The sequence below is a fragment of the Trachinotus anak genome, unplaced genomic scaffold, assembly GCF_046630095.1.
Source record: "Trachinotus anak isolate AG129_WGS33_773 ecotype Australia unplaced genomic scaffold, CSIRO_AGI_Tana_v1 ptg000003l, whole genome shotgun sequence".
NCBI classification, from domain to species: domain Eukaryota; kingdom Metazoa; phylum Chordata; class Actinopteri; order Carangiformes; family Carangidae; genus Trachinotus; species Trachinotus anak.
Genome location: NW_027273854.1, coordinates 8754542 through 8774027, shown reverse-complemented (window position 1 = coordinate 8774027; position 19486 = coordinate 8754542). Strand labels below are relative to the sequence as shown.

The window sequence follows — 19486 nt, the reverse complement described above, 5'->3', positions numbered from 1 at the left end:
TCATATTATATTGTTTCAATATTTTAACTAGAATTTCCACCTCAGCCAACCAGTTGTAGGAAATACAGCTGCAATCTCTCCTTCTGTTCCTGAGTCATGGTGTTGAATAATGGCCAGAAGTGGCTGTGGATCATTATGCGGAAGTTGACCTTTGACCATTTCAATACAAAATGTCATCACTTTGTTAAGATATCCTATACATTTGTGTTAAATTATGTCATAATTAGCATATGAATATTTGAGTTCTTGCCAAAAACATGTTTGTGAGGTCACTGTGACCTTGACCTTTGACCGCCAAAATCTAATCATCCTTGAGTCCAAGGGAATGTTTGGGCCAAATTTGAAGAAATTCCCTCAAGGTGTTACTGAGATACCGCATTAACGAGAATGGGACAGATGCATGGACAACCTGAAAACATGACCAGCTGCTTTACATATTTTAGTGTTTGTCCAAAGAGGTGGATCAACCAAAAACAACCACAATGAATCATTGCAAAAGGATAATTTTATTGTGTATATAAAAGAAAACCAACCAGCAAGCTAGTGTAAAAGCATAATCACAAGTAATATATGGCATATATATATATATATATATATATATATATATATATATATATACATGCAATATATGACATAATATGACTAGAAGGAATAGTAAAGCAGCAGTTCAGCTACAACATCTCTTCATTTAAGCTGTCGTTGCACAGAGCTCACAATATTCAGACCAAAGGAGAATAGTTCATTTCCTCACTGCTGGAACATGCCGGCTCATCCGCAGCAACAAACCACACCTCATTGTGCCTGTTAAAGAGCGTCATTGGACTGCAAGAAACAAATGCGCGCGCACACACACACACACACACACACACACACACACACACACACACACACACACACACACACACACACACACACACACAATCATTTATTGCAGAATATAAAATCTTCACCAAATACTTAAGTTTTCCTTTGGGCTTTCCTCAGCATTGGTCTTTCTGATTATCACAGAGAAAATCATGGTGATCTGTTTACCTGTTATATCCCACAGCATAGTGGAAGCCTTTTTTGTATTTTTCATTCACTATGTCAAGGGCAGTGGACAGACTGCTTGCTGTGTTGCTGTCAGACGTGCTCGACATCCATCCACCGTAGTTCCGTGAATACACTTTCATGTCTGGCATCTCCTGGATGTACACCTGCAAGTCAGCAAAGTTTCATTATCTGCCAGAGCTTATGGTAAAATTATGTATCACTTCAAACATGATCACAGCAGCAAGTGAAGGTTTTTGTGCTCGAGAAGCCTACCTTACTATCAGTAGGTTTGGGGGGATTTGTCTGAAATTCAGCTGGCAGCAAGAAACTCATGGTGTAAACACCCATTTCCCAGAATCTCTTGTCAGGCATTCTCACAACAACAGGAGATGTCATTTCAATTTTCTTTCCTAAAGGTAGACATTGAGAAAACACAGCTAATATTTAGAAATGTCACAAACTGGATAGGAAAAATAAACATCAAGTGCACACAAAAAGCATAAGAAAACATAAGAAAATATGTCTAGCCGTTCTGACTTGAATAGCCACTAAAACCGCTAAACTGCCATCTGATCACAACTAAATATAGTAATTATAATGTCATGTCAAAGCACCTTTTAATTTTAGCTGCACCACATGGTCACACAGAGGTTAGCAGACTGGTTTTAAATACTACTCTCCCTACAAATGGAAAGATTCACAAAAAGTCTTGCACGTAAAATTTCTTCTTTTTGGAGATATTAAAACATTATTCTCAAGCATTTTGACAGTTTTTTTTTATTTTTATGTGGAACCACTGTATGTCTTCAATGCAAATTGTGTGTTGTGGTAGTATGCTTATACTGTATGTGTTTATTCCTGTGCACAGGTCTCTCTTGAAAGAGATATTGATCTCAATGAGACTACCTGCTAGAAATAAAACATAAATAAGCAAGTGGATGTGCACGCACTCACTCACACGCACGCATGCATGCGAATGCACGTACGCACGCACGCACGCACGCACACACTGTGTACACACCCTTGTCGTTGGTACCAGAGATGTATTGAAAGAGTCGTCTGAATGCTTTCATTGCTGCAAACTCCATGAAGAAGGATGTCTCATCAGTGGAGACCCACTTCACAGAGTCATAGTGACGGACCTGAGGGACATTGGCAAACACAGTGAAGTCGGCTTTATAAAAATCTATGGCACCTGAAATGTGAAAAAGGGTCTCTCTCTTGCTCAGAAACACTGACCTCATATTCGTCGGTCTTACAAATCAGATCAAACAGCAGACACTGCTCAGTCTCAGTGCAGAACTTTAACTGAGAGGAGTTTCTGTAAAATTAGAGAGGAAACTTTTAAAAAGGGCACTGATGCAGAGATTAAGAGGTATAAGAGATGTGAGCATTGATCACCTGCACCAGGCTCTGAGTGAAAATGTGATTAATATCTTCAACTCTTCATTTATCCATCAATCTACTTCATTAACTGATCAGTAATTACCAAATTTGAGTTGCAGGGGCAACAATGCCTAAAATGTTCTATAAACCACAAAAACTACTTTTTTATTGTGTCATTTTGGTTAAATGCAGCAGTCTTCCAACATGCGGATCAGATTCAGGTTCCTTACCCAACTCTGGCCTCAGCTGTCAGTGCCAGCAGAAAGCCAATAAGCCCTGAAAGATAAATCCTGGGACACACACACATTCAACATTGTGACTTAATAAGCCATTTTTGTTAATACAGTGAAAAGAGTTCATTCAACAAGAAATTTCTATTTATTGATTTCTATCTAAAACAACCTGGGAAATAAAGCTGTACTTACATTGTGAGAGAGTGTTGGGTTTCGTACACTTGCAATCTGGATCTATGCAGTCTGGTCAAAGCAACTATTTATTCCAACTCTGGTTATGAAAGAAAAAACTGGCCACTCCCTGGACTGACAACACAAAAAATAGACAATGGACTGTCAAGACCAATGGGAAACCAAAGCAGTAACAGGAGGAAGTGGGAAGAATTATGAAACAAACAGAGGCACGTTTGATGGTATGTGTCTTTCACATGTTCTGTAACCAATAACATCTCTGTTATGTGGATGGGTTACTCTGTGCCAGGGTGTCAACACAATTTCAGGGATTTAACACAAGCCAGTACAAAAGCAGTACAACAGCACCACAACAAATATAAATATAATAATGTACAAGTTTGGCTGCCAGAGAGGTGTCAGTATCTTTTCTTTGACTTTTATCAACATTATATAAAGGTCAGCTAAAAGAACCGATGTTCTGTAATGTGTATACTTGTGTGCATATGGGTGTGTTGATGTGTGAATACTGACTGTTTGGTGAGAAACATGTAATCCTAATCTGGCAGGCTCCCCCACAATGCATATTTTCTACTCTTGAAATGATATTGGAAACAGAATTATATTATAGACAAATGTCAGCTACTGATTTAGTTTTTATGTAGTTTTAATGCTGTTTCTTTGTGAAAACCCCCATTTTGGGAAAAAAACAAAAGTTTTAAACAAAGAACATTCCTCACTCTTACAGTCTGTTAATCATGCCCCTAGTCATAAACTGCTTATAAACTGCTACTTTACAATCTAATAATTTGAAGTAAACGATCAATAAACAGTATTATAATAAACAGAACTAGACAACCACATCAGTTGGCGCAGACTGTGATTTCACATCATGTGAGGTGGTGGCTTATTTCTTTTAGAACTTGAGTGAAACACCCAGTTCCCACGCAATATTATGTACCAAAGCATTGTACAGTCTGTCTCTAATGACCACCCTGGCCCTGGTGTCATATAGAAACAAACAAGTGGACAGACAGTAATGATGGACTTACTATGTTAGCATTCAAGTCACAAGAGAATTTACTTGCATTGTACCTTTTGTTAGCAGAGACCACATGATACCCTGTTTTGTACCTGCAAAACATCAAATTCCTTAAGTTTGTTCCCATTTCAAGAAAGTGCATTCAACCATGAGATAAAAGGCCCATTAACATCCATATGTGTAATAGTCCAGAGAGCTGCAGTGTGCAATCAGGCTGCATGGAAAACACGTCAAACTATTTCAGTTATTATAAGATTGCTTACTCAAAAGGAATCACAATTGATTTTGTTCATGGATGAGATAGTAAATGCACTATTTAAATCACAACCAAACAAGGCAAAAAAGGGTGAAAAAAAGAGAAAAAAATACTAACTGACAAAAAATAATAAAATACTAATTTTACAAGATTAAGCAACTTTGGAGATTTACCATAAATATTTGCATTTTGTTGCTTAAAAAGCTATTTTGGTTGTTTTAAATGGCATGTATGAAAAAGAGTGGGGACTCTATTTACCCCATTAAAATTAAATGAGAGGAAATATTCTTACACTAAACTTAAGAGAGAGGTAGTACATTAATACAGATATATTGTGGCAACCTTTCAAGAAACTGATTAACACTTGAAGATAGTGTTTAGTATGGAAAAATTACAATTAACACAAACCTCAACTTATCAATTTCATTCCATTCCAAGTTAGAACCAGTGTTTCAATGCATGCTAACTGGGAAAAATGTAGAAGGTTGCACTTTCCTTAGGTTCTCAGATAAGCCGTCCAAGGTTACAGGTATTGTGTTTTAAATTCCGCTGCTTATGCTTGCAGTGCTTATGCCTATACTATAATTATACTGCTGCACCTTGATTATAAAATTACTGTGAACTAGCACACATAATGTCATAATGAAAGACCTGGTGGTAAAACACATACACAAAAATCTGTCTAACCTCCGTTACAGACTCCATTATCACAGTTTTGTAAATGAACACTGAAAAGGGGTAATGTCGCCTGAGTATAACAGCAGCTGAGAGTTAAAAGATTTCCCTCTTTTTACCGATGACAACAAAAGAAGACAATACATAAAGATACATGACACCTTCCCTCAGGCCTTAGTCCAGCTCTCTTTAAACCATAAACATGGACACAGAAACCTACCTGGATACAACAAGAAACTTGGGTTTCAGCAGACAACAGCTGATGTGTGCAAAATGAGCTGAGCAATGTTAGTCTGCTATGATATAAATTAAAATAAATAATGAACAAATGAATTGTTGCATGCCAATGGTGCCACAAACCTGAGTTTACGCATGCAGCTGGCATTGTTTCCTTCCTCTAAGTGAAGTTAATCTGAGCAAACCTTACACTTGTTCAATGTTTAAATAAAAATACAAAAAAAAAGAAGTTTCTCAATCAGTAGACTGAGACTAAAATATGCATTTTAAAAATATGGATGTCATATGTATTAAAATATGTATGTATGTATAATTCCTTATTTTACAGATAATAATGTTTATAATAAATAAAAGACATAGGCCTAACGAAAAAAGAAAAAAAAAACCTCTAAGCAAACCTAGTCTGCTTCTTTAAAGGGCTTGCTTTCCAACAAAATAAAACAATGTGGGGAAGCTGCTGGAAGTGTGCATTTATTTTTGTTGCGCATCTTGGCAGTCTCCGCTGGCTTGCAGTGTTTGAGCTTAGCTAGGCCTGGAGGTAAACCCCGGACCAACACAAACTGTGTCTCTTGTTTGTATCACAACAGCGGTAACCTCTTTCACTTGTTTTATTTTGACATATCGGTGTGGAACTGACGTTTGACCCTGGGGGTTCACTGCCATGCAGTGGCCACAGCGAGGAACTGCAACGCTAAATAAAATTTGTGGCTCACAAGTCATTATTAGTGCCATTATTTAAAATAGCAACAATAGCATGTTTGAATAAATAAATAAATCAACGTGATTGTGAAGACAATATTGGAAACATCGCTTTACCTCCGCGATGGTGGTTCACAGAACATTCAGTGTACTATTTAGACGATTAGATCTCACCGCCATCTTGTGGTCAAAATCCGGAACTGTAAGAATTAAATTCAAGTTAGCATCAATACTATACTACCTTTAATGACTCACTTTCCACTTCGACTGTCTATGTGGGCCAGAGTTTCAGTTCTGGTGCCTCCTTCACCGCACTTTCCACCCCTCCACATTTGTAAATACTGTGTGAGCCCTAAAACGAAATACAAATTTCAATTTTGTTACGTAAAGTCTCATTTTTCAAACTACATTCAGATGAAAATCGAGGCCTGATGTAAAGTGCATCTTCAACATTACAGTAGACGGCCCAGCAAACAGGCAACCTTATGGGAACGTTCTCCAAAGGTGCAACCTAGACCTTTACGTACCAGGAAGTAATTTTTATGGAACCGAGAACCTTGTAAGAAGGTTAAAAAATCTCTGACCACAGAAATAACTTTTTAATGTTCCTGGAACATTAAAAGGCTAAAAGTTGCGAAAATGTTACCTTTAACGAACGTTGTCCAAAGGTTCTCCAGTTAATTGTTAGCTGGGAAGGCAACATACCAACACTTCCGGTGCTTAACTTCAAAACAAAGCAACCAAACTGAAAACCTGGATATTGTTGATTTCAAAAAGGAACCTATTCAGACTGTGATCATATTCTCCAATATTACAGATGATTATTCCGATCCTTAATGATCTTTGAAATGCAGCGGTACTTATAGTCATCCGGGTTTTAATCTAAAAATAATTTGACAATATTGGCGTACACTTTGCTATCAAACAATATGAACCCCTGTACAGGGTTTGTTTTTTTTTATTTTCCAAACCCGGCTCCGGTTTTCCTTGTGTCAAGACATAGTTTTAACTATTGACGATATATTCCTGGGAACCTGCGTGATGTGTCAAAACAGATGCTGGATGGATCAATTTATTTCATATAATAAAGAGGTCCAGACTCTAAGACTTCAAAGTACTAAGTACTTACACTAATCCTAGTATTAATACTATTATTGTTATTATTATTGTTATTGTTATTATTATTATTTAATCATAGTCCAGTTCTGAGATTGAGGCATGCCCTGACAAGTAGGTCCGTAGTCCATAACATAACACAGTATGTTGAGTGTTTCCATAACAACGCATACAGACATGTTTGCGTGATGTGACCTTAAAGAACTACAACTCCCATAGACTAAGTCGGCCTATGTGACCCATTTAGGTAATCGCTTGGCTTATGTGGCCGTGTGTCCCGATGTGACTTGGCGGCGTCCCTCTTGTCTGAATGCTGCAGTAACCTCAGTTTACTGCTCCGCTGCTTCATTACAATCTCTGTTTCTGACATCTGCCGCTGTGGAGGACGCGCTGCCCGCTCTACAGGTTGGTAGACTACAGCACCACCCACAAGCGGACCTCCGAGGCTGGACTTCGCCTGTTGACTCGGCCTGTGGGGGTTTACAGTTTCTGAGGCACTCACGCTTATAGTGACCTCATGATTTAGCCCCTGTGGTGGCACTGTGATTTATGTGCAGTTTGGATGATATAACCTACAATTAACTCATTAGACTGCATTACTCAAGTACTGTTAACCACACTTTTTTAGGCACTTGAGTTGTATTACTTTATGCTTTAATTGTACTTCATCGTATTTCAGAGGGAAATATTTTACTCCACTAATCTTGACTTCACTACATTATTTCCATTTTTTTATTTTTTGGGTTTATTATCAGTGCATACATGTGCATCTTGTAACTGTAACAAGGTTTATGTGTTAATAAAGACCCTGTATGGGTCTGGAGCACTGGAGCTGCTGTAGGCAGCTAAACATTCCAGGACACATAAATGAGATCAGAGCCAATATAATCTTTTAACAAATTCCAAACTGGCCTCAGTGGTGCCAACGTTGGCTTCACACATCCAGCGACCTAATTTGTTGAATTTTGATTTAAATGTGTAGAAACTCCATCCAGAACTCTGTCATAGCTAGTTACACATTTACAATAGTTGTAGTCTGTATGTTAGACCACTGTAGTGAGTGGTGGCTCAGCTTTCAGCTTTCCTGGAAATGATGTTAAGTCTGACTTATTGTATTATTATATTATACAGTTATTTGCAGTGGAATGGGATTATGTTGCAAACATCAGGTTTAAATTGTGGGTCTGATATCAGCTCAGAGAGAAACCAAGAGTTCTGAGAGAACTTACTATTTTGCACCAGCATTCACTGATTTCACAAAAGAAATAAAGATGATTTTAGTCTGTTTGTTTGTTTGTCAGCAGGATTATGCAAAAAACACTGAACTGAACTTGGTGGAGGGATGGATCATGGGCCAGGGGACAGCTCATTACATTTTGGGGCAGATCTGGATCATTTACTATTAATTTGATTTTTTTTCTCTCAAGTCTGCTGTGTGTTGTTTGACATTGGCCTCGGTGGGGGTCTGCGCTCTCTTAGTGCCCTTCTAGTTGTTACTGTGCTTTTTAAATACTGTCTCACATCAGTTTTCATGCACATTTTTAAAAAGTATGGAAGGCAAATTAAGAAATTAGTAACTGAACTTCATGTGCACATGTGACACATGTAGGAGAAAAGGGTTCACCAAAAAATGAATTACAGAGTATCAGCACAAAATAACATAATTGATAACAATGACAGGACAAATAATATTGTGACAGGAATATTGAATTACATTTTCCTGTTCACAGCATTTTTAAACTAAGAATTCAGGATCCTCCTGAGCCTTGAGGTAAGAGGTCAAAGAGCCATGGGGACCAGGAGGGTGCTGGTGACCGGGTGCTCCTCTGGCATTGGCTTGGCTGTGGCGGCACGGCTGGCTAAAGATGAGTTTAGACGGTTTAAAGGTCAGTCATTCACTCTCCTCAACCAAATAAATGACATACAGTAGATAATTGAATTAGCACAGCGTCTGACACCCAGTGTATTCATTGTTTATCTGAGACAGTGGTTGCTACAATGAGGGACCTAGGGAAACGGGGGCCCTTGGAAAAAGCGGCAGGTGACTCCTTAAACAAAACGCTGGAAATCAAACAGTTGGATGCCTGTTGTGAAGCCTCCATCAGAGACTGTGTCAACAGCCTGCCGGACAGAAGGGTTGATATTCTTGGTCTGACCCCTCTCATTCTTAATACATGAATTTAAGCTCTTTTCACAAGCACACAGTATAATAACGTTGGATATTCTGCTGTTATAGTGAATAATGCAGGCACTGGCATGATTGGACCACTGGAGTGCCAAAGTATCACAGCCATGAAGGAGCTCTTTGACACAAACTTCTTTGGGCTGGCACGGCTGGTGAAAGAGGTGCTGCCTGACATGAAGCGACGGCAGAGCGGCCATATTGTGGTGATGAGCAGCGTCGTGGGACTACAGGGTGCGCTTGTTAGTGTCAGTGAGATTTTAGGAAACGCTAAAAATGAAGAGCTCTGAGAGGATGCTAACAGGTTTCTTCATATTTCTACACAGGGCTTCTGTTCAACGATGTCTACTCTGCCTCCAAATTTGCCGTGGAAGGATTTTGTGAAAGTCTGGCAGTGCAAGCAATGAAGTTTAACATCAAGTAATGACATGTCCTGAAAAATACATTTGCTGTAGCAAATTAATACAGCCACCATAGATCTAAAACTTGAGTCATCAGTAAAGCCACAGCAGTAAGATTTTTACAACTTGTCAACTGTAATGGAGCAGTGGTCCTGTATGTGTCTTTTTATATCTCTGTCACAAGGACGACTCTTGTGGAACCTGGTCCAGTGGTGACTGAGTTTGAAAGGAAAGTGTATGAAGATGCTGAGAAGATGGATCTATCAGGAACAGACGAAGAGACTGCCAAAATCTTCCGTGAAGTTTACCTGCCATACTCAAAAAAGATCTTTGCCTCGCTAGGCCAGACGCCAGAAGAAGTGGCTGAGGCAAGTGATGACAGTTATGTTTCTATTTGAGTTTAAAGATCACTGAAAATATGTCAGTAAAAATGCATGATGAGGAAGTCCCCTACAGTGTTGAAATGTTTGTATTTTTATTATTCAGCAAACAGTTAAAGTGATCACAGCCAAGGAGCCTCCTCTGCGCCACCAGACCAACCGCCTGTACATGCCCATGACCGCACTGAAACATGCAGATCCAACTGGTCGCCTGCCTCTGGACGCCTTTTATAAGATTACCTTCAAACATAACAACGTGTTCAACGCTACTCTCGCGGTGCTGCGTATGCTGCAGAGGGTAGGGAAGAAATAAAGATTTGACTGTCAAGTTGCACAGACTTTAAATGCTATTCTTAAGGAGAAAGTGATTGACTGTAGTATAGTATATACAACTTGTTGTCACTGTATAGTGTCCAGCTGTAAGGTGACAGCTTGGATCGGGGCCATTGTATGTTGTCTGTCTGTTATGTGTGATACAGTAGCTACAAAAATAATAATAATTCCTCATGTACTGCATATATGCGTCTGACATGTATAGACTTTATTTCTTGCTGTGCAATATTCTATACTTTGAAACCTCATTTGTACAGTTAAATACTGTCTAATAACAGAAATGTGAAACATAAGCAATTTTTGATTTTTTGCTCTCATGAAGTAACAAGATTATATGTTTGACTTAATTTTGAGGGGGAGAGCACAGGAATAAAACCAATACAAATATTACATGTTTTATTGTGCCGTAAATAGTCTACCAAATGAGAAAACAAATAAACAAGTTAAATAAGGAATAATAGTACCATATTGCATATGATCTTGTCAAACAAACAAGGAAATCAATAAGTAAAACATGATGAAACAAAATAAATGGGCCAGATTTGAAAATAATGAAAGAGTAATTATTTAATTCTGAACATTACTGTTTGGGTTTTATCTTCATTGTAATGGCTTTCAAAGAATATTCATATCCTTTCCAAGACGCCCAGTTGATTCCAATCCCAAAGGTTGAGCTGCCCCATGCGTAAAGACCATTGGCATTAACACTATGACATCCTCCATACCAAAATCCCCCCAGGTAGGCCTTGGCACAGTTTGTAGAATGAGTGTCCTGGTCTTTGTCAAATGTAGAAAACTTGAGACCATCATGTCCATTTAGTGAGTTTCCTGGAAAACAGACAAAGGAAATTGATTGAAGGTCTTAAGGATGTTGTAATTGCTATATATATATATATATATATATATATACATATATATATAGTCTAACCAGCTCCTCCATCTGTGAAGCCACCAAGACTAAGCTTGTATCCTTCCAGCTCCGGACCGACAGAGAAGGTGGAATAATGGACGTAGACCTTTCCCCCTTCAAAGTCCTCCATGTCTACCCTTAGTTCATAGTTCTTCCTCACAGTGAGGAGATGGATGTTCTCCAGCCCTGGCAGAGACAACAGTTATACAACAGTTATACAAGTTTATTTTCAGAATCAATTGCTTTTCCTTGAGCAGTGTTGTAGAGCAAAAACAATTTATGTAATATAATTCAGACTAGTTGATTCAAGCAATGACACCAAAATCTAAACCACCAATCTCAACCCTTACCCAACCAGTATTCTCCAGATGCTTGTCCGAATCCAGTTCTGTACTGATCCCATCCACGGTAAAAATTAACAGTGCCGTCCTTTCTTCTCTGGAGGACCTGGAGTGCAATTTGTAGTTAGGGACAGTGCTCCAATATTATCTGTCACCAGCTGTGCTTTAAACTGCTCCTCCAAACAGCTGCTTTAAAGAAATACTTTCCCCCTAGTCAATCAAAACATGTAAATTCACTATGGGTTCAAATCATAGCAAACTAGCTAAAAAATATGAAACACCATTTTTCTCACTCAGCTTATGCTTAAAAAACTAAATGTCTTGTAGACATATCACTGTAAATTGAGCCAACACGTTCAATATGTACTCCATTTATGTTTAGATTTTCTTAACTAATGTTACTTGGTTGCTCGGCTGGCTGCATTGGTTAGCTAACTTGGCAAATTTTATACATTTTTTTTCCTTTCTCAGTTTTTTCATTTGCACTGACAATGTCAAGATATTTTTGATGGTCTAACATCAGACACCAAGTGCAATGAGATATCCTGCAGTGGGAATGAATTCTAAATAAACTGAAGTTGTTGGTGCAATAAAACTATTTGATGAACTGTACTTTACGGATAAATAATAAATATACATACTGTCCATTTACCACCATCTGGTTCATCATCACAGCTCATGTCACAGTAGACCTGGATAGGGGAGACTGGTCCTCCTGGGTAGATGCTGTACACCCCATTATGACCGAAACCTCTGTTGTACAAGTCAGTGCAGTCGACTGGAAGAAACACTGGGGAGCACACTGCCGCTGGGATCAGAAGGAGTACAACAATAAAACCCTGTAATCAAAACACAAAACCTGCTCAAACATTTTGGCCTAATAGTGTTTCAGTAAAAAATATAGTAAAGTGTATAAGTCACACCAAACTCACCATTACTGCTCTAATATGATAATTTGTTGGTAATCCTAAAGGATATCTTCTGGCAGTTTGGCACTGTAATTGACGGAGTCTGGGTTTAATCTCCTGAATGGCAAATTTACAGAGCAAGCTAAACTTCAGGTAAACAGTCAGTAGTCTAGTCCGTGTACAAGTGTACATACCCATTAAAGCCTTGTTGATTTTCTTGGTATTGTGTAATGACCAATGGCAGCTGCTGGTCACAGCTAAAAATAAGACGAGATCTCAGTCTGTACTTATTCAGTGTTCACTAGAATGAGAAGTAGGTTATATTTATCCCTCTCTTTCTATCTCCACTTCAAGCTTATAGTATAAAAGTAGACACAATATCACCTACATATACAATCTAATCTAATGTAACAGTAATAGTATATTATATATTGCACATTATGTTGATGCAGACAGATCAGAGAGGTGCATTGTTGTCTGGGTAACTTTTTAGGCTGTAGCTTGTATTGGAGTGCAAATCAACAGGCAACTTATAAAATAACACAGCCCAATACAATATTATAAATAAAAAACTCTGATTTCAGGAATCAAAAATGAATCATTAAATTAATTGTTTATAATTATTATCACCAAGATAACATTTATTGTAGGGCTGTTGTATTGGACTGAAGGAGTAACCTTTTTAGACTATAAAACATAGTTATGATTATGAGGACCTGATTTCATGAAAATCCTCCTTTAAAATATGAAACAATCACTGAACACGAGGACACAAAAAATGTAGTTCCCTACAGTTTTTATTATAAGTAACTTATTTTACAACTTTTGACTGTAGAAAGAAAAACTGTGGAAAAGTTTTATGTACAATGATTTTGATCTACTTTTAAACAAGTATTGAAATTAATAATGATAGAAAATATCTATGACTGTTCTAATAACACAAGACCAATAAAATATCAGTCACAGCCTCAGCTTCAAATAATGCTAAATGAAGTACATTTTATTTTTGTCCTTTTTAGTACATAACAATCATTTTAGAAACATAAGACTTCTCAAGCAAAGATCTACCCAGAGCAAACATATTTACAAACAGAAGTTGGGAGGTTGAAATGTACAAAAACACTTAGTGCGACCTGGTAGGGAAATCAAAAAGACCAGATATATATAAAAATAATAATAAAAAGAAACAATGAACGGTAAAATTTGAACTGGACTGTGAACAACAACATGTTTCCCAGGTCTGACAGAACACTGGCTGAGCCTATAGAGAACAGGATAAAAAAATGAATGAAAGAGAAACTCAGTCTATGACACAGTAAGGAGCTGTATTAAGTCACCACAACAGTAGTAGCTAAGAGTGGTGGCCTGGCCATTTCTGTTCTGATTTCTCATGTCACAAGATGAAATGAAATGGTTACTTTATCAAAATTCTACTATTATCTATTGACTTTATTCTCAAATGTCCATAGTATGTAAAGGAGAGGATGACCTCTGTCCTACACACCCAGGTCAGGTCAGGATAAAGAGTTGGTCAGACATTACACAAGGTGTTAGTTGGATGACTGGGAGTGTCATCTCAGAGTTTTGTAAAAAGTTAAAGGGTGCAGCACTACATAGTAGTGTTTTCAACTTCAGTCTCCTCTAACAATCATCTCAAGATGTGACTCCATGGCCCCTGGACTGGAAGCTACTGTAGATGCAAGGGAACTGTCCCTCTGCATGCCATAAAACACCTCCCTGAGGAGTGACAGGGCATAAGCAGTCACAGCCCAGCAGCCACACCCTCACACTGACCACTTCTCCACCACAGACACTATCAGAAAGGAGGTGAGAGTGTCACTGAGACCACAACTGCTACAGATAGTCCAGGAATGTTTCCATTTAGTCCAACGAAGGATGTGATGTGACCTCAACAAATTAAACTTCCACCTGTCTGTCATCTGGCTCTTTTCTGTGTTGGATGCTGCTGAAAAGCCAGACTCAACAAGACAGGCAAAATGTAGGAATGTTTGCAGGGAAGAGTGATATAAAATAGCAGCTGATAAGCATAGCTTAGTACATCTGAAGTGACGTTAGAAAAAAAAAAAAGGTATCCATGATTTCCACAAATATACAGAGTATAAAACAACTGGAACAAACAAAAAAAAAAAAATACATAAACTAAAAAAGGGCAGTGAGAGGCTGATTTTAGACAAACAGTTCTTTAAGTGAATGAAAACAAGCTTCAAAACTGAAGATATCAGGTCTGGCAGTAGATCTGGAGGTATGAGTCCTGTAAAATCAGTGAGAAGCTGCAGATGAAATGGAGCATTAAATCTAAAATTTTACCCTGCTCATAAGTCACAAGTAAAATTGTTATGGATTAACTGCCACCCATGCATTATAAATATCCATTGTAGTTAAATGTTGCATTTTACCCACACTTGCCCTAAGAAGCTGGTCACTTGAAGTGCTTCAGAGACACTCATCTACATTCTTATTCATAATACTCATATGGAAAATAATCAATTACCACAATTCAATCAAATCAGAACATATCACTACTGCTGAGCAACTCTCAATATATATTTACTAGAACCAATTTATTGTCTTTACCAGCTGTTGTTGGCCTGAATAAATATCAGTCAAGAGGTGAAACTCCTCTTTCTGTCTGTTAACTGGTCTGAATAATGAATTATATTCCTTTACCTGCCACACTGGCTTAATAGAAATGTAGGTTGCCTGTATAAAATAAAAGTGGGTGGCACATTATGTAAGAAGCTGGGGGACAGAAAGAGGGTGATAAAAACCTAAAGAAAAAAGCAATTCAGAGAGATAAAAACAATAAATAAAAATAAATGAATTCCCTTCAACATTTTACTTTTTTCTCTTATCTACTTTTTAAATGTTTGTTAGTTTTAAGGAGAGCATCCCTAAGTCTTTGAAATGAAAGACTTGGTTTTCTTCATATACTTTTTTTTTTATAATAAAAAACAAGTCCATCTGTGACAGAATTACTTCATTAAATTGTCTGCTGTTTTATTCAGACAACACACATTTCCCTTTACTTTTTTCTCTGCAAAAATCTCTAGCAGACGGTCCTCGTGATAAACATAGTCAATCCAAATCCAAAGAAAATCTTGGAAACAGGCTGACACATAAGCACAGACAGGCCCAAGAGCCAGTCCGTAAATTCTTTTACCCCAGGTCCCTTTTCAAGCAGAGGCCATAGGATCTTCATGCAAACACCTGCATCTTGCCATTGGCCTCTGGAATTTGAGTAATTTGGGTCTGGGCAGGGCCAGCAACAGCTGGGCTGGGTGTGGAATCTGACCAGTCGGAGACGCAGTGAGGAGAGGGGCTGGACCAGGGCTCAGGAGACTCTGGGGAGGGGGTCAGATAGGGATGCTCACTGGGCAAATGGAGGTAATGCTTGGGCGTGGCATCTAGTGCTGATGAGTAGCTGTGCTGGGAGGGAGGGGTTGGGTAATCCTCCGTCCCTGCAGTGCTGCTACTAGGCTGGGAGGGCAGACCCTGAGTGGGCTGGGCTGCTGGCGTGGCTGCCTGTGGAGGCTGAGCAGGAGGCTGGGGCTGAGAAGGTTGCTGAGGCATCTGCTGCTGCTGGAAGAAGGATGGTGGAGGTTGTGAGGTCTGGGGAGTCGGTGGGGTGGAGGTTCCCATGCGGGCCATGCTCTGCTGGTTGGTGATGGCGTGGTTGATGAGCTGCTGCTGCTGCTGCTGTTGTTGCTGCTGCTGCTCAGCGATGGAGGGAAGCTTGACTGGGCTGATAGTGGGTGTGGAGGTAACAGGAGTGGGCTGCAGCATGGGATTGCGGAAGATCTGTTGGTGCATCAGCATGTTCTGCTGCTGCATGGCTGGGCTCTGGGGGTGCATGCCTGCCTGGCTACTCTGCACAAGATTCACCACCTGCTGACCACACTGGGAGGAGGGGGGCATCCGGCTGTGCCAGTCAAAGGGCACACTGACAGGACTGACCATGCCCATGTTGAGCCCCATCTGGCCTGAACTCAGCACATAGCCATGGTTGACATCAGAAGCCATGGAGACGCGTCCCTGCAAGGACATTCCTCCAGCTCCCAGGTCGTTGAGCTGTGCTAGGGACACAGTAAAGGGGCCACCTCCCTCCAACATGCTACTGTGTACCATTGGGGTGCTTGGAACAGACATGGAGGAGTGGAAGAGGCCTGGTGACTGCATCGCCACAGGAGATGTGGGGTTGGTGATGTAGCCAGCATTGCTAGCTCCCCCATGGGGTGAGTCCAGTGAGTCAACTGGGGACAGAGTAACTGAGCTCTCCAGTAACGCACTCTGCATGTCCAAGGTCAGCTTCTTATTGCGGGCCTTGACTGACTCCTTCAAACTGGAAGCATGTTGGCCTCCCAGGCTAGAACCCTTGGCCCCAGGCCGACGATTCTTCTTGCCCTGTGGGGTGTTCTTCAGACTAGGCAGGAAGGCGCTGGGAGGGCACATGAGAGGAGACAGAGTGTGTCCCCCGGTGAGGTGGTGTCCAGCCCCTCCGTGGCCCTGGGGACTTCTTACTGTATTGTACTCGTCAAGAAGCTGAACAATGTCGTGGTGCATACGCTCCTGAGCAATGTCCCTTGGCAACCTGTCCATATGGTCTGTGATCTCTCTGTTTGCAAAGTGAGCCAGCAGCACCTTCACAGCCTCACAGCTGCCCTCACGGGCTGCGAGGAACAGAGGGGTCTCCTCCTGAAAAGAGAAACATAACAGAGGCTGTGTTAGAAACAAATATATATCTAGTTAAACCGATGCTGAAAGTGTGGTTACAGTGTGGTAGATGTCATACCTTGAGATCTTGCATATCTTTGTTTGCACCATTCTTCAGTAAGGCAAGAGTTGCATCCACATTATTAACTGCAGCAGCCCAGTGTAAGGCGGATTTACCTAAAAGTGACGACAATGAGAAACAATGAGATTTTAAATCTGTGGTTTCAGTAAATATTGTCACCAAACATCTGGACATTCATTTGAGTGAAAAATTGCAAAAACTCACCCAATTCGTCAACTGCATTGACATCAGCATGACAAGTGATGAGTTCCTCTACCATGCCCTCTACTGCCAGCCGTGCAGCCAGGATCAGCGCAGTGGAGCCATCATACATACGGGAGTCCAGATCCGTGGCCCGGTTTCGGATCAGAATCTGGGATGGAGGATGGTAAAATTCGTGTTGAACATTACGATTTATGTAACACATGAGCTAAAAAAGATATAGGCATTTCTACCGCTGATGTAGTTAATAAGCAGTATGTGTTTGTTTACCTGGAAGACACCCTGTGCATCTGCAGCCACTGCAGCATGTAATGGGGTACGTCCTGTGTTGTCCTGAGCATTGGCATCTGCCCCGGCATCAAGCAGCCTCTTAGCAGCATCAGCACGGGCGTAACGGGCAGCCAGGTGGAGTGCTGTCTCACCAGTTCGGTCTGTTTGGGCAGCAAGGGATGCTCCCTGGTAGATCAGGTCAGAGATGATGTTGGCCGAACACTCCTCATTCTCCTCCTCTTCTGTTACCTCAGGCTCTAAGCCGCCTCCACAGAATGATGCCAGCATCAGAGGTGTAAAACCGTCTGGTAGGAGATGGAAACAGCCATGGTGAGTTTATGTCTATTCATGTGCTCAACATAACAGATCACATAAATAAAATATTTTTAAAAGTTTAAATGGGAAACTGTGCACAGTTACAATCTGAAAACGTATTATTATCTGACTACTAACCTGGGCCTCTGACATTCACGTCCATGCAGTCGCTTTCAAACTCTCCTTGAGGTGGGGTGAGGGCCATGGTGGGAGGCACACGAATGTCTGCGGCTGCGAGATGATGCTGTGTCCACTGTCTGCTGTCCACTGCATCTTCACTGTCTGAGAGCATACTTGGCTCCTCAACCTGAAGTCACAAAAAGAGAAAAGCCAATTTCATTACTTGCTAAATGCAGGCTGACATGTTGTAAAATTTACATACACGTTTTGTGCTTGCGTGGATAAATAAATTGTTTAGGATCATTTATAAATGTGAAGATGTTGTGCAACTGACCTTGAGCCTTTTTGCCTCTGGGCAGTCTGAGTCCATCCACTGGTCACTGTGATCTCCAAGGAGAGATTCCTCCACAGTTTTTGGCATATGTCTGTTTGCAGATGAATATGTTAGACAATGCTATCCCAGAAAACGTCCCAAAACAATTCAAAAGCATATTGCACACAAATTACTTACTTCATTCCCAGAGCATCCTGACCAACAGGTTCCCTGCGGTTCTTGTTGCTGCTGGGTTCCTTTTTCAGGAAGAAGCCCTCAGGAAACCAGAGGGTGCTGTGTTCTCTCTTTCTGCGAGCAATCAACATGCCTATCACAAGGATGACTAAAAGGAAAAGAGAAGCCATCCCCACCAGCATCAGCTTGATCCATGAAGGTATGGGCTCAGGCACTGGCATCCTTTCACCTGTGGTGACAAGAGAAGTAGCAATTACATATTTGTGATTCAATGGTTTTACTAGTGCTTTTTGTGTTCTTGAAGTATGCATACTCACTAAAGGCTTCTTTGAGGGGATAAGGGAAGCGGAGCATTTCTATGGCTGACAGGGCTCCAAGGTACTCTGCAGCACTGTCAGCTGTACGGAAACAGTCCACTGAGTCCTGAATGCACAGACGGTTGTCTATTTCCAGGTACACTTTGGAGCTAAAGGAATAACAGAGAGGCAGGTGATTAGTGTAATGTCCAATCTACAGGAAAGACTTCAGGTTTTATGTTTACTGTATGCCTGACTGACCCGACGACCTCGTGCTGAGGCTGCAGCTCCCTCTTGAGCCGTGCCTCTCGGCGGGTGTAGGGGAGGATCATGGCTTTTCCATTGCTGTCCAGCCGGAAGCGCAGTGAAGTGTGTAGGATTGCACTTAATTTCTGCAGAAAAGCTGTGCTGGTGCGGAGAAGCTCCTCTGGAGGCAGTAAGACTACCAAAACCAAGACACCATCGGCAAGTTCCTCTGGAACCTTCCCTGCACAGTCCAAGCCATCCCAGCCACACTCCTCTGTGTTGCAGCCCTGGTCACACCGGCCATCAGCATAGTGATCGATACAGTAGGTTTCATATATTGGACTGGAGACGACACAAACAGAATGATCAGTTTTTTCAAATCAGCACAGAAAAAACTGGGGAATTCTGTTAACAT

At 40.5% G+C, this 19486-nt stretch overlaps 4 protein-coding genes across 5 annotated transcripts in view; 1 reads left to right on the top strand and 3 right to left on the bottom strand.

Annotated features, from left to right (window-relative positions):
- Positions 1–487: 487 nt before the first annotated feature.
- soul5 (heme-binding protein soul5) lies at positions 488–6511 on the bottom strand. 2 transcript variants are annotated; one of them, XM_071472044.1, is made up of 9 exons: positions 6378–6511; positions 5973–6083; positions 2844–2957; positions 2649–2708; positions 2272–2353; positions 2054–2174; positions 1306–1442; positions 1033–1196; positions 488–822 (listed from the first exon to the last, which is right to left on the bottom strand). In XM_071472044.1, coding segments are annotated over exons 3-9 (669 nt in total). In that variant the 5' UTR covers positions 2846–2957; positions 5973–6083; positions 6378–6511; the 3' UTR covers positions 488–719. The 2 variants fall into 2 exon arrangements, with proteins under 2 accessions (XP_071328145.1, XP_071328138.1); XM_071472037.1 differs by having other exon boundaries at positions 5987–6083.
- Positions 6512–7039: 528 nt separating this feature from the next.
- LOC139614605 (retinol dehydrogenase 8) lies at positions 7040–10138 on the top strand. The gene is made up of 7 exons (XM_071472005.1): positions 7040–7252; positions 8578–8733; positions 8835–8996; positions 9084–9263; positions 9356–9449; positions 9615–9798; positions 9917–10138. Exons 2-7 carry the CDS (start codon positions 8637–8639, stop codon positions 10121–10123), a joined length of 924 nt encoding a protein of 307 aa, XP_071328106.1. The 5' UTR covers positions 7040–7252; positions 8578–8636; the 3' UTR covers positions 10124–10138.
- Positions 10139–10692: 554 nt separating this feature from the next.
- LOC139614606 (microfibril-associated glycoprotein 4-like) lies at positions 10693–12484 on the bottom strand. The gene is made up of 5 exons (XM_071472022.1): positions 12327–12484; positions 12036–12233; positions 11404–11500; positions 11072–11239; positions 10693–10971 (listed from the first exon to the last, which is right to left on the bottom strand). Exons 1-5 carry the CDS (start codon positions 12327–12329, stop codon positions 10724–10726), a joined length of 714 nt encoding a protein of 237 aa, XP_071328123.1. The 5' UTR covers positions 12330–12484; the 3' UTR covers positions 10693–10723.
- Positions 12485–13081: 597 nt separating this feature from the next.
- Positions 13082–19486, bottom strand: part of notch3 (notch receptor 3) — a 30685-nt gene continuing 24280 nt past the window's right edge. Inside the window, exons 25-33 of the mRNA XM_071471989.1 lie at positions 19087–19413; positions 18847–18995; positions 18533–18758; positions 18356–18446; positions 18040–18208; positions 17587–17891; positions 17320–17467; positions 17113–17210; positions 13082–17015 (exon numbers count right to left, since the gene is read on the bottom strand). Coding sequence (XP_071328090.1) covers positions 15519–17015; positions 17113–17210; positions 17320–17467; positions 17587–17891; positions 18040–18208; positions 18356–18446; positions 18533–18758; positions 18847–18995; positions 19087–19413 — 3010 coding nt within the window. The 3' untranslated portion in view covers positions 13082–15518. The remainder of the gene's footprint in view (positions 17016–17112; positions 17211–17319; positions 17468–17586; positions 17892–18039; positions 18209–18355; positions 18447–18532; positions 18759–18846; positions 18996–19086; positions 19414–19486) is intronic.